Source organism: Podarcis vaucheri (assembly GCF_965113315.1).
Source record: "Podarcis vaucheri genome assembly, chromosome: 13".
NCBI lineage: Eukaryota > Metazoa > Chordata > Lepidosauria > Squamata > Lacertidae > Podarcis > Podarcis vaucheri.
The window spans coordinates 37902678-37914274 of record NC_138751.1 but is presented as its reverse complement, the minus strand read 5'-3'; the positions used below and the strand labels follow the sequence as shown (position 1 = coordinate 37914274).

General features: G+C 44.4%; 1 protein-coding gene across 5 annotated transcripts in view; it reads right to left on the bottom strand.

Moving 5' to 3' along the window:
* Nucleotides 1-3196: 3196 nt before the first annotated feature.
* PLXDC1 (plexin domain containing 1) overlaps nt 3197-11597 on the bottom strand; it is a 74033-nt gene continuing 65632 nt past the window's right edge. For 4 of the 5 annotated variants that reach the window (XM_082194418.1, XM_082194414.1, XM_082194417.1 and 1 more), the window contains 3 exons: nt 11285-11317; nt 9564-9724; nt 3197-7720 (listed from right to left, as the gene is read on the bottom strand). In XM_082194418.1, coding sequence (XP_082050544.1) covers nt 7610-7720; nt 9564-9724; nt 11285-11317 — 305 coding nt within the window. In that variant the 3' untranslated portion in view covers nt 3197-7609. The remainder of the gene's footprint in view (nt 7721-9563; nt 9725-11284; nt 11318-11597) is intronic. The other variant, XM_082194415.1, reaches the window with a different exon arrangement.

The window sequence follows — 11597 nt, the reverse complement described above, 5'->3', positions numbered from 1 at the left end:
TACGGCACCTATCTTTTAAAGAACAATACTCACTGTCTCTTGAGACTTACGACTTTGAGTTCCTGTTTTGAGGACAACATGGAGTTCTCCCTCAACACCCCGCCCTTGCAGGCCTCCAGCCATTCCCCCATGAAGCCAGTTTTCTCCTAGCTAGGCTCCAAGAATGGAAATAAACTCAGGAGGAAAATAACCGAGGGAGAAAGAAGACTGGATGCATGGAACGTGGTGGGTAGCAGATTAGTTCAGCAACCCCCTGTTTTGCATGCTGCTTTTACAGTTGAAATTGTCCCTACCTCCACCCCCCTTTACCAGGTGTGCACACAGGTGACCTGTGTTTAAAGACACAGTCTTTTGCTGCTGGGTCTCATTCTGCTCCCCGTCAGTCACAAAGCAAAGGAAAAGATTCCTCGCCGTTTACCAATGTGACCTGAATGAATGAATCTTTATTTGCTTAACCATTGGCCATAGCAATAAAACAACAATACGATATACAAAGAATAGAAAAATAAAGTCAGTTATATAAAATACATTTTAGGGTTTTGAATCAATAGTCAAATAGTGGATCTTATTTTGATTCACTGGCAGGATTTGAATAAACTTTCACAATTTCATCTGAGTAACAGATATTTCAGATAAATTATAAGGGATTTTATTTTTGTGTAGGAAAAGCATGATACGATAAATAAAATAAATAACTCAGCAGAGGGGGAGTTGAGGCAAGTCCAGAGGAGGGGAGGGAGAATAATTGTAAATAACATGATGAATGAGATTTGTATCATTTCATTCTTTGTTATAAAATTCAATAAATATTCAAAAACAAGCAAGCAAACAAAAAACCTTGCAGACTTTGCTGTCACCTGCTCAAGAGAAAGGACACTGTGGCAGTGGTTGGACGACCCGGAATGAACAATAAAAGATGGGTGAGAATCTCATTCTTCAAGTCTTTGTAAAGAGTGCAAGAGGGCATGTGCCACAGATTCCGTACTGCCATCTCCACAGGGACATACCGTATTGGTAAGCGTTTTGTGTGTGGAATCTGTTGGAATCGTCCTCAAGTACAGCCAAGGGCAATACATTTAATCTTGCGAGAGTAAAAGTGCGTCTATATTTTAGAATTGCTAGGTTATGCAGATAGGGTGCCAGAGAGTCAAAATGGGAATAGTCACACCATGGGCAAACTTTCCATATTGTGGCCAATTTGTTCTGATGCTCGATATCATTTAGGTGCTGACAAATTAGACAGTTTGCTTTACCCAAAGTGAGTAGCTGTTGTGGTGATAAACCACAAGAGTGAGGTTTTGATGTGACCTATGAAACAATCAGGGGTTACAAAAGGCAAAACCAAAACAGATAAAACACACAGCTTTAAAAAATTGTGAAATTGGTCTATTGTCCCAGCCTTTCCCCGCTCTTTTTTTTTTTGATGGAGTGAATGAGATATGAGAGAATGCCCCTGCGAAGCTGATGTAATGCCCCTGTAAGCTGATGTAAATAACAGAAGCTTGCACTCTATTTACTTTACTTTAGAGTGTGAGGTCTCATCTTGGGTGACTAATTTAAAATGAGTAACATGGGATAGAGTGATGTAATCAGATTGGTGTAATAACTCCCCACCACCACATTTTTCAGCTTGGCTGCAAAAGTAGTGTCTCGCCGCAGGAGAGGCTATAGCTATACTTGAAATCCTTGGAGAAGAAGAGAGCTCCATTCTGTTCATCCTAACCCTCTGTTGTCATCTGTTGTTTCCTGCTTGGCAGGGGGTTGGACTCGATGGCCCTTGTGGTCTCTTCCAACTCTATGATTCTATGATTCTATGATTCTATTTGATGCACACATGCACAACTCCAAGTGTGAAATGTGGACCATTTATAAATACGCCATGTCCAACTCCTTGAAAGATTCCATCAACGGTGTCTCCAAAAAAAAAATCACACATTACTTGGGAAGACAGGAGAACTAATGCCAGTGTACTGGAAGAAGCAAAGATTACCAGTGTCAAAGCAATAATTCTTCAACATCAACTTTGTTGGACTGGTCATGTGCAAAAACCTGATTATCGTCTTCCAAAGCAACTACTCTATTCCAAACTTAAAAATGGACAGTGTGATGCTGGTGGTCAACAAAAGAGGTTTAAAGACTCATTCAAGGCAATCTAAAAAATGTAGTATAAACACCAACAACTGGGAAATACTGGCCTACAAGAGCTCCAATTGGAGAACAGTCTTTACCAAAGGTGTTGTGAACTTTGAAGACGCTCAAACTCAGGACAAAAGGGAGAAACGTGCTAAGAGGAAGGCACGCTTGGCAAACCCTCACCTTGATCAACTCCCGCCTGGAAACCTATGTCCCCACTGTGGAAGGATGTGTGGATCCAGAATTGGCCTCCATGGTCACTTATAGACTCATTGTTAAAACCGTGTTTATGGAAGACAATCTTACTCGCCAAAGAAGAAGAAGAAAAGTGTGGGAATCCCTGGACAGAGCAATGGGGTTTTTCTTTTTTTTTTTGGGGGGGGGGGGAGAGGAAGCCACATGTGTGTCCTCAAGGTGTAGACTTGCATGGCTAGGGCTGCACTAACAGTTGCCACAGAAGGTGGTGTGTGAGAGAGAATGTAAAAGGTAAAGGGACCCCTGACCATTAGGTCCAGTCGTGACCGACTCTGGGGTTGCGGCGCTCATCTCACTTTATTAGCTGAGGGAGCTGGCGTACAGCTTCCGCGTCATGTGGCCAGCATGACTAAGCCACTTCTGGTGAACCAGAGCAGCACACGGAAACGCCATTTACCTTCCCACGGGAGCTCACCCCGTCGTGGGGATTCGAACCGCCGACCTTCTGATCGGCAAGTCCTAGGCTCTGTGGTTTAACGCACAGCGCCACCCGCTGAAATCTACATTATAGCTTAATTACAGCCTCCCCTTTATAGCCTTCCAAAAATGGGAGCTAAGGGGGCTGTCAACAACAACAAACAAAAAGTTTGAGAGGCTGGGGTCCCTTCTGTTCCCCTGTAATTTGAGCTTTGCAGCAGGCAGGTGATGGGTGAGACAAGGAATTAACTTAGAAATCACTCTCCAAAGTGGACCCTGGTGATCAGGTGTGCACTGGATACATGTATTGTTTTGCTTTTAAAAACCACCATATGGGCGAATCTTAACAATGAAAATTCTTCAATTTAACACACATCAGTCATGATCTTTGCTCTTTTTTTATTCTGAAAACCAAAGCAATTCCCAAAAGTACAATTAATATTTTATATTATATATTAGTATCAATACTGCATTTCATGCAGACAATCCGTACCAAACATCTTGCCACAAGCTTTTCCACCCCACGCTCCTCAACATTGAATTATGTTGTAAATTCAAGTATACAAGAAAGAAAAGAAAGGCTTTGCATTGTTATGAGAGATAATGAATTTGGTGCTCAGATCTTATTTGCTGTGGACATGAACTGAATGGGTCATTTGACTTACAGGAAGCGCTTGCATGGTTTTTATTTTATTTTGCAGAATTAGATGTGGTCAACACATCTAAAACCTGCAATTCCACATGTAGATTCTTTACCCAGCCGTGAACTTCCAACAGTTACATGGAGACAGCAGTGATTTTCAGGCCAGCATTGAGACCTGAAATGTCAGCCCAGGACACACAGTGTCTGTTTTTATAGTTCTAATGCAGTACTGAAATGCCCCGAAAATGCCTTGTTAAAACTCCTATAAAAGCATGTCTATATTGGAGAGTGGAAGAACTACATCTCAAGTTGTGCTTCTCTTTATTAAATCCTTTCCCCCTACTCTTTGGCTATTTCAACACTGGGAATTATATCTGCGAAAAAGCTACACTTTGTTCACTGCCTTTTACAGGGCATCTGTACAACACTATGAACCAACAACCACCTCTCATGTTCAGCTTCCTTTCCCCACTCAGAGCTCAGAAAACCCAACTTTTTAAAATTCGGTGGAACAGTTGCACAATTTCCCCAGGTGCACATAGCTTGTCACACCGCTATTCTGGCCAACTATGGTCTGAAAATGGCTTCAGCCATTTTCTTCTCTATGGTCTGTTTCTACTTTCTTGAAATCAACCCTTATCACTTTTTTTCTCTTCTTGCCCTAAATTGCAGCAGGGGAGGGAATCATGATCAGGAATGTCATAAAGGAGAAGGGTTTACAGTGGTACCTCAGGTTACATACGCTTCAGGTTACATACGCTTCAGGTTACAGACTCCGCTAACCCAGAAATATTACCTCAGGTTAAGAACTTTGCTTCAGGATGAGAACAGAAACCGTGCTCCAGCAGCATGGCATCAGCAGGAGGCCCCTTTAGCTAAAGTGGTGCTTCAGGTTAAGAATTGTTTCAGATTAATAATGGACCTCCGGAACGAATTAAGTACTTAACCCGAGGTACCACTGTATTTAATCCTTCCCTCACCCACAGACAGTGTACACATTCTCATTTACTCTGCTTCCATTGTTTGGGAAGTGGCATACACAAGACATTATCCGCAATCCATATCCTAGCCTGTATCAATCCTGCCGTTTCTTATGAAATACTGCATTTTGATCTGTTTCGCTCCAAACCAGCTTTGATCCGAATTGAGGAAAAGAAAGACCCAGCTGTGGTTTTAAGCTGGCAATCTGTACATGCCTGCAATGGTCCTGGTGAACATGCACACACTCACATATCTGAGGCTGAGAAAAGGGAAAGGGGCCTGCTCTCTTGACTACAGAGTTTGAGAAGTCCTGGCTCTGAAAGCACAATGCCATTCCACTTACAGCTCGAAACAGAACAGCAGTGGTTGTCTGCTACTAAAAACTGTCCACGTCCGGAAGAAGCCTTTATGACTGTGGTCCACCTTTTGCATAATAGTGCTTGGTGAACAAATATAAGATCCTGTTTGTTTGTTTCTTTCAGGGATCTCTTCTTTGCCACCACCCCACTCTCCATACAGCACACCAGTGGTTGTGATAAATAGGCTAGCATATACCGTATTTTTTGCTCTATAAGACTCACCTTTTCCCTCCTAAAAAGTAAGGGGAAAGGTGTGTGCATCTTATGGAGCAGGCTGCACAGCTATCCCAGAAGCCAGAACAGCAAGAGGGATCGCTGCTTTCACTGCGTAGCGATCCCTCTTGCTGTTCTGGCTTCTGAGATTCAGAATATTTTTCTTCTTGTTTTCCTCCTCCAAAAACTAGGTGCATCTTGTGGTCCGGTGCGTCTTCTAGAGCGAAAAATATGGTACATACTGTCTTGAAAAAGTTCCACTGGGATGCATTGCTGGACTGTGTTGCATCTTATGCATGCGTTTTTACTTTTCTTAAAATTAAAATAAAAAGTCAGGTCAGGGAGAAAACGCCACAACCCTGGTAATAGCCCCATTTATACTCTGCCTGCATCTATAGCTCTACACGGTTATAGAATTATACAAAATCAGTTACGTAGTACTATACATTAGATAATTAGCTCCTGAGGAAACCCCTGGGACAGATAGGCTCAGCCTGGATACGGAATGAAGCAACAACACCCATAGATGCATAAGTTTAGGAGACATGTCTAATAATAATAATAATAATAATAATAATAGTAGTACTTCCTCTCGGTGCTTTTTCTCTCTTTCTCCAACCAAGGCAGCCCGGCTGCTGTGGTGCTCTTTGTGCCCGTTTTTATTTTTATTTTATTTTACCCCAGACCATATGCAGAAATGGCAAAGTACAACGTTTTTGTTTTAAACCAGCCTTCGCCCTCCAGATGTTTGGGACGCTGCCTCCTATCAGCCCCAGCTGTGCTGCCTGGGATTGATGCGAGGTTCCAGCACACCTGGAAGGTTGGAGAAGCCTGCTTTGAACTCTCAGAGCCAAACTCCTTGTTACCTTCTGCACGGCAGTTTACCGACACACATCTCTTCCCTGAGTTTCCCGGTAATTTTAAAGCAGGCGTATCATGCAGTGAGTGTCAACATGCTCCCAGTATTTTCCCGCTTCCCTGCACAGGGCAGTCAATATATGCCGGGAGAGCAGCAAACACCGAATGTGATGGGGTCACATCGCTTGTCCTCAAAATATTACCTGAAGAAATGGGATAAGAAGTGTGGGTCATCGCGGTCTCCCTGCATTGCTGTAACAGGTGAGCTAGCCCTTAGGATACGTGCAAAATTTGCTCAGGCACATATTTCTCTTGTGGCCATACAGATATGCTCGCAATAACTTCAACATCAAAATACTTGTTACAGTCTGACTTTCAATGTGGATTTTTTTTCCCTTGGGAGGGAGCTGGAGCTAGTGGGAAAATCTGGGGCTAGCAACCATGCCTTGCATCACATAGTGTTGTATCCAAATTAGATTGGGGGGGGGGAGGGATTGTCCAGTAGCAGCACTTTCAGGAATGTGTACCAGAATTTTACAAGTACATTTTATCACCCTAACCCACTGGGAAAACATATGGGGTAACCATCATACAAGATAAAGAGGACAGAACAGGAATGTCACCGTTTCCAAGAAAAAATAAGCTCTATATGTGCCACGAGACTCCCTTGAAAAAGACCAGGTCTTGCTTCCTAACTAAAATCTGATTGTTAGTAGGATCAGACAGACTGGGCAGAGAGAATCTGCTTTAATTCCCTCCGTTCCCTTCATTGAGATAAGGTAGACCTTTCTCCTTCTCATTCATAAAGTACTAATGAAACCAATGACTAGAACTCGCTCTTTAAAAAACACCCAGAAAAAGAAAGCTAAGTCATATAGCCAATTGTGAGGTGGAGTTGGTCATTCACAGCAGAAATAAGACAAACCATATTATTGTTTTCAGGGTCTGAGGCCAAGTTTGATACGTATTTTTTCCTCTGGCTGGGGTGATTACTGTCAATTGCAAGGCCTCCTTAATTAATGCTTTCTTTCTCGTGGCTCAAATTTATACCGCTATTACCGATAAATATGAAGGTGGCATTTCAGGCCCAGATTAAGCTCCCCACAAGCCACAAATGTCAGGCGCTGCATCCCGCAAGTGCTGCAATGACACTGAGATATTTGAGGCAGACCAACTTGTTCCATGCTAACTATAATCCGTAAGCATCTCTCAAGGGTTTATTCAGAAGGCAAACGTCAATCTCTCCCACCAGAAGCCTAGATTTCCCCCTACCCTAACCTTTCTTTGGACAGTTTAATGTATTTGCTTTCCCACCGTCTGGGGGCTTAAAAAAATTATGCGTAATACCCTCCATAACACACAGAGGCAAAAAAAAGCATCTTCTTTACCATACGGCTCAGGTGCCTGAGAAAAGCAGGAAGAGTGCAGACTTAGACTTCTTCTCCCTGGCACTGAAATCAGCCGTGGATGGCTACACCTGAAAACAACCAATATGAAGTGGGCTTCTCTGCAATAAAAGCTTCGACTCCATTGTAACTTTCCCCGCTAAACCACCCAGAGCCACACGCTAAACCTGCATGCCTTTTGGGTCCTCCTGTATCCATTTCAATTCTTTTTTGAGGGTCTCTTTAGGTGTTTACTTTCCCCTTTTTGCTATTTCCTCAGTTGTGCTCATCGTGAAACAAACAGGAAACGGGAGGTGACGTTTTAAAGGTGCGAGAGCAATTAAAAAAAGAAGAAGACGCATTCTTCAGCATTGATCCGCTTCAACGAAACCCTCCTTCTCGTGGCCAGATGGCTCCACTTCGGTGTACATCGAGTGGTTTCTGAACTTCATGGCAGGCCACTGGTGCGGTCTCTGCTGTGGCGTGAAGAAAAGAAGGGCATCAGTATGTGAAAAGGGTTGGCTGTCACGATTTGCACACATACACACTTTACATCAGCTTTCCTAAAGTTGTGTGTTTCTGGACCCCAGTTCCCATCAGTCCCCACCAAGCATAGCCAGTGATCAGGGATGATGGGAGATACAGTCCAAAACATCTGGAGTGTAATGACCTCTGGCAGTCTATCAAGCCATGATAAGAAGTAATGACTCTCCGGCAGTTTTAGGTATGTTTATTTACAAAAAGACACATCCAGAGCACGGCTTCTCGCCTACTCGCATTTACGATAGTTGGTCAGTCTGAAATTTCACCCCTCCCACAGCAGAAGGATGGCAAACTCCCGCCTTTCCCCTCTTGCCCTTCCGTTGCCCTCTGATCTTATGCAGTCACCCAGAACGAGGACTGAGAGGCTGGCCTGCCCCCTCCCCACTTCTACTCAACACAGACTCAGACCTCTGCTTATCTGCTGATTGCCTAGCAATGCTCTGGCTGTCTTCCAACTCTCCCTCTTCTTGAGAGCTAACAGAGTCTTCCCTGGGAAAGGGGGTCGACCTGCCCTTCCTCGACTCTGTCAGCCAGGTCACATCTGCAGAGTCAATCTCTGGTTCACTTAGTTCAATTTCTGAGTCAAATTCTTCCCCTGCACTCTGGGGGGCCACGTTCCTGACATAGAGGACCCCAGGTTGGGGAAACCGATCTAGTGATTTCTGATATGTGCATGAGTTGTTGTGCACAGAGCTGTCCTTCCTAAAGATGAGGCCCACAGTTCAGTGGCAAAACTTATGCTTTTGCATACAGAAAGTCCCAGGTTTAATCTTTTGCATTTACAGATTGGGTAAGCAGGTGATGAGAAGGACTTCGACCAGAGACCCTAGAAAAGCCTCTGCCAATCCGTTCGGGGCTGGATGGAGAAATAGGTTGGCCAGGTATAAGGCAGCTTCCTGATCTCCATACAGATCAAAAGGAAGGATATGGCAGCATGCACAGGCACTGCAGAGAACTAACCCCACTGCCTGAAAAATAAAAATAAAACATGGCGGTTTGGCCACACAGAAGCTCTTTGTGTGCATATCAAACTGCATAAAGGGTTCTGGATTGCAGTGATTATCCGGAGGTAAGTTTTATTCATTTTGTATAAATACCGTGTGTATTTGGGAGAGTTCCTTCCCCCTCCCCCTTTCTAATTCTGCCAGATGCATAAATATATTTGTAGAAGTAATATCATGAAAATTACAGCCTCAAAGGTAAAGCCATCACCATTTTATATTCTATATTTTAGTGTCTTCTTCTTGAATAGCACCTGCAAAGATTGCTCAGGTATAGGACCTTAGGTACACTTCAGAGCATCAGAACTGCTGCTGAGGACCCCAAATGGAATGCGGAAAATATAGGACAAAGAAAACTGTGGAGCAGTATTCAGCAAGTACTGAATCTGGTGCTCAAAATTTTATTTTCAAAACAACATGGGGAGGGGGAATTCTGATGCTATTTGGGGTAACATATCAAATTAAGATGGTGCCAAAGAGGGAGGGAACGGGTGAAGACCAGCCTGGAGAGAAGATCGAGGAGATGGGAACCTAAAGGTTTGTCATTTTCTTTCTCAATGCCCAACCATTTTTCAAATTGATTATCTCCAGGGAGAATTGCACTCTGCAGCAGGGAAAACACTTGGCTAGGGATCAAGAGGTGGATTTGGGTCACAATTTTATTTTACTGGCAATCCTCTCAAGTGTTGAGAGAGAAGTGGCTCCTGGGTAGCAATCTAACACCCACTCACCTGGAAGCAAGCCTCAATGGGGCTTACTACGCTGTTAAACTCACCTTAATGAAGAACAAAGCAGCGTGGGATGTAGGGTTGCTTCTGATGTAGATCCCAGCAAGAATAATGGCTGCTATGAGCAGGACTGCCAGCACAATTCCAACAATGGTTCCTGTATGGAGCTGGGATTCTACTTTTTCCGCAGGGAAGTTGTCTCTCAAACCTTCAGGGGAAGTTTTCATAAGGGTTGGGGGGATAATGTGCAAATTACTCCAATACAGCCACAACAAAAGAAAAAAAACAACCCACAAGGATCAGCCAGGCTAGCTTTGTTTGTTCAGTTATCAAAAAGAGGCTGAAAGGTACACCATTTGTGGGTACCATTACCCACAGTGCCTTTAAAGGTAAAGGGACCTCTGACCATTAGGTCCAGCCGTGACAGACTCTGGGGTTACGGCGCTCATCTCGCTTTATTGGCCAAGGGGGCCGGTGTACAGCTTCCGGGTCATGTGGCCAGCATGACTAAGCCGCTTCTGGCGAACTAAGCCGCTTCTGCCACATGACCCAGAAAGCTGTCTGCGGACAAACGTCAGCTTCCTCGGCCTGAAAGCGAGATGAGCTCCGCAACCCCATAGTCGCCTTTGACTGGACTTACTGTATTTTTCGCCCCATAGGGCGCACCTAGTTTTTTTGGGGGAAAATAAAGAAAAAACAATTATTCCCCCCCCCAGGCGCGGGGCTGTGGTGGGGGAAGCCCGAGCTTCCCCTGACCCCAGTCCCCAGAACAGGCTGGTATCCGCAAGCCGTGGGAGAGCTGCACGACTTGACATGAGCCAACAGTGTGACGCGGCAGCTAAAAAAGCCAATGCAATTCTGGGCTGCATCAATAGGAGTATAGCATCTAGATCAAGGGAAGTAATAGTGCCACTGTATTCTGCTCTGGTCAGACCTCACCTGGAGTACTGTGTCCAGTTCTGGGCACCACAATTCAAGAAGGACACTGACAAACTGGAACGTGTCCAGAGGAGGGCAACCAAAATGGTCAAAGGCCTGGAAACGATGCCTTATGAGGAACGGCTAAGGGAGCTGGGCATGTTTAGCCTGGAGAAGAGGAGGTTAAGGGGTGATATGATAGCCATGTTCAAATATATAAAAGGATGTCACATAGAGGAGGGAGAAAGGTTGTTTTCTGCTGCTCCAGAGAAGCGGACACGGAGCAATGGATCCAAACTACAAGAAAGAAGATTCCACCTAAACATTAGGAAGAACTTCCTGACAGTAAGAGCTGTTCGACAGTGGAATTTGCTGCCAAGGAGTGTGGTGGAGTCTCCTACTTTGGAGGTCTTTAAGCAGAGGCTTGACAACCATATGTCAGGAGTGCTCTGATGGTGTTTCCTGCTTGGCAGGGGGTTGGACTCGATGGCCCTTGTGGTCTCTTCCAACTCTATGATTCTATGATTCCCACGGCTTGCGGAGAGCTTCCTGAAGCCTGGAGAGCGAGAGGGGTCGGTGTGCACTGACCCCTCTCGCTCTCCAGGCTTCAGCAAAAGCCTGCATTCGCCCCATAAGACGCACACACATTTCCCCTTCATTTTTGGAAGGGGAAAAGTGCATCCTATAGGGTGAAAAATACGGTAACCGTCCATGGGTCCTTTACCTTTACCTTTAGTCATATGGTCATCCCAGGTGAAACAGGAGTTCAGGGCACACCTCACATCCCCAGAACATGGACATTCCCACACATTTGCATATCCACTAGGCCAAGAAATAATTAGGCACTTACCGTCTTCTGGATTTTGGTTCAACTTCGTATCATCTATAAGTAAACAAAAACAATAACAAAAAGAAGATATAGGCTGGTTTGGCAAAGTCTTTCGGAGGGTTCAGATTCCTAAGTCTGGCTGGTAATCCTGAAAACAAGGTACTTTTCAAAAACATCATGGTTTAAATGTGGTATTGAATTAATGAATGGCTTATAGGCCTGGCTGTGGAGGACTGTGGTTTGGTTTTTTTAAAATTGTGGCATTTAATTGCTCCATCCATCTAACTGCTCGATATTTTGCTTGTTATTGCTGTTATGCTGTGTATGTGTTTTG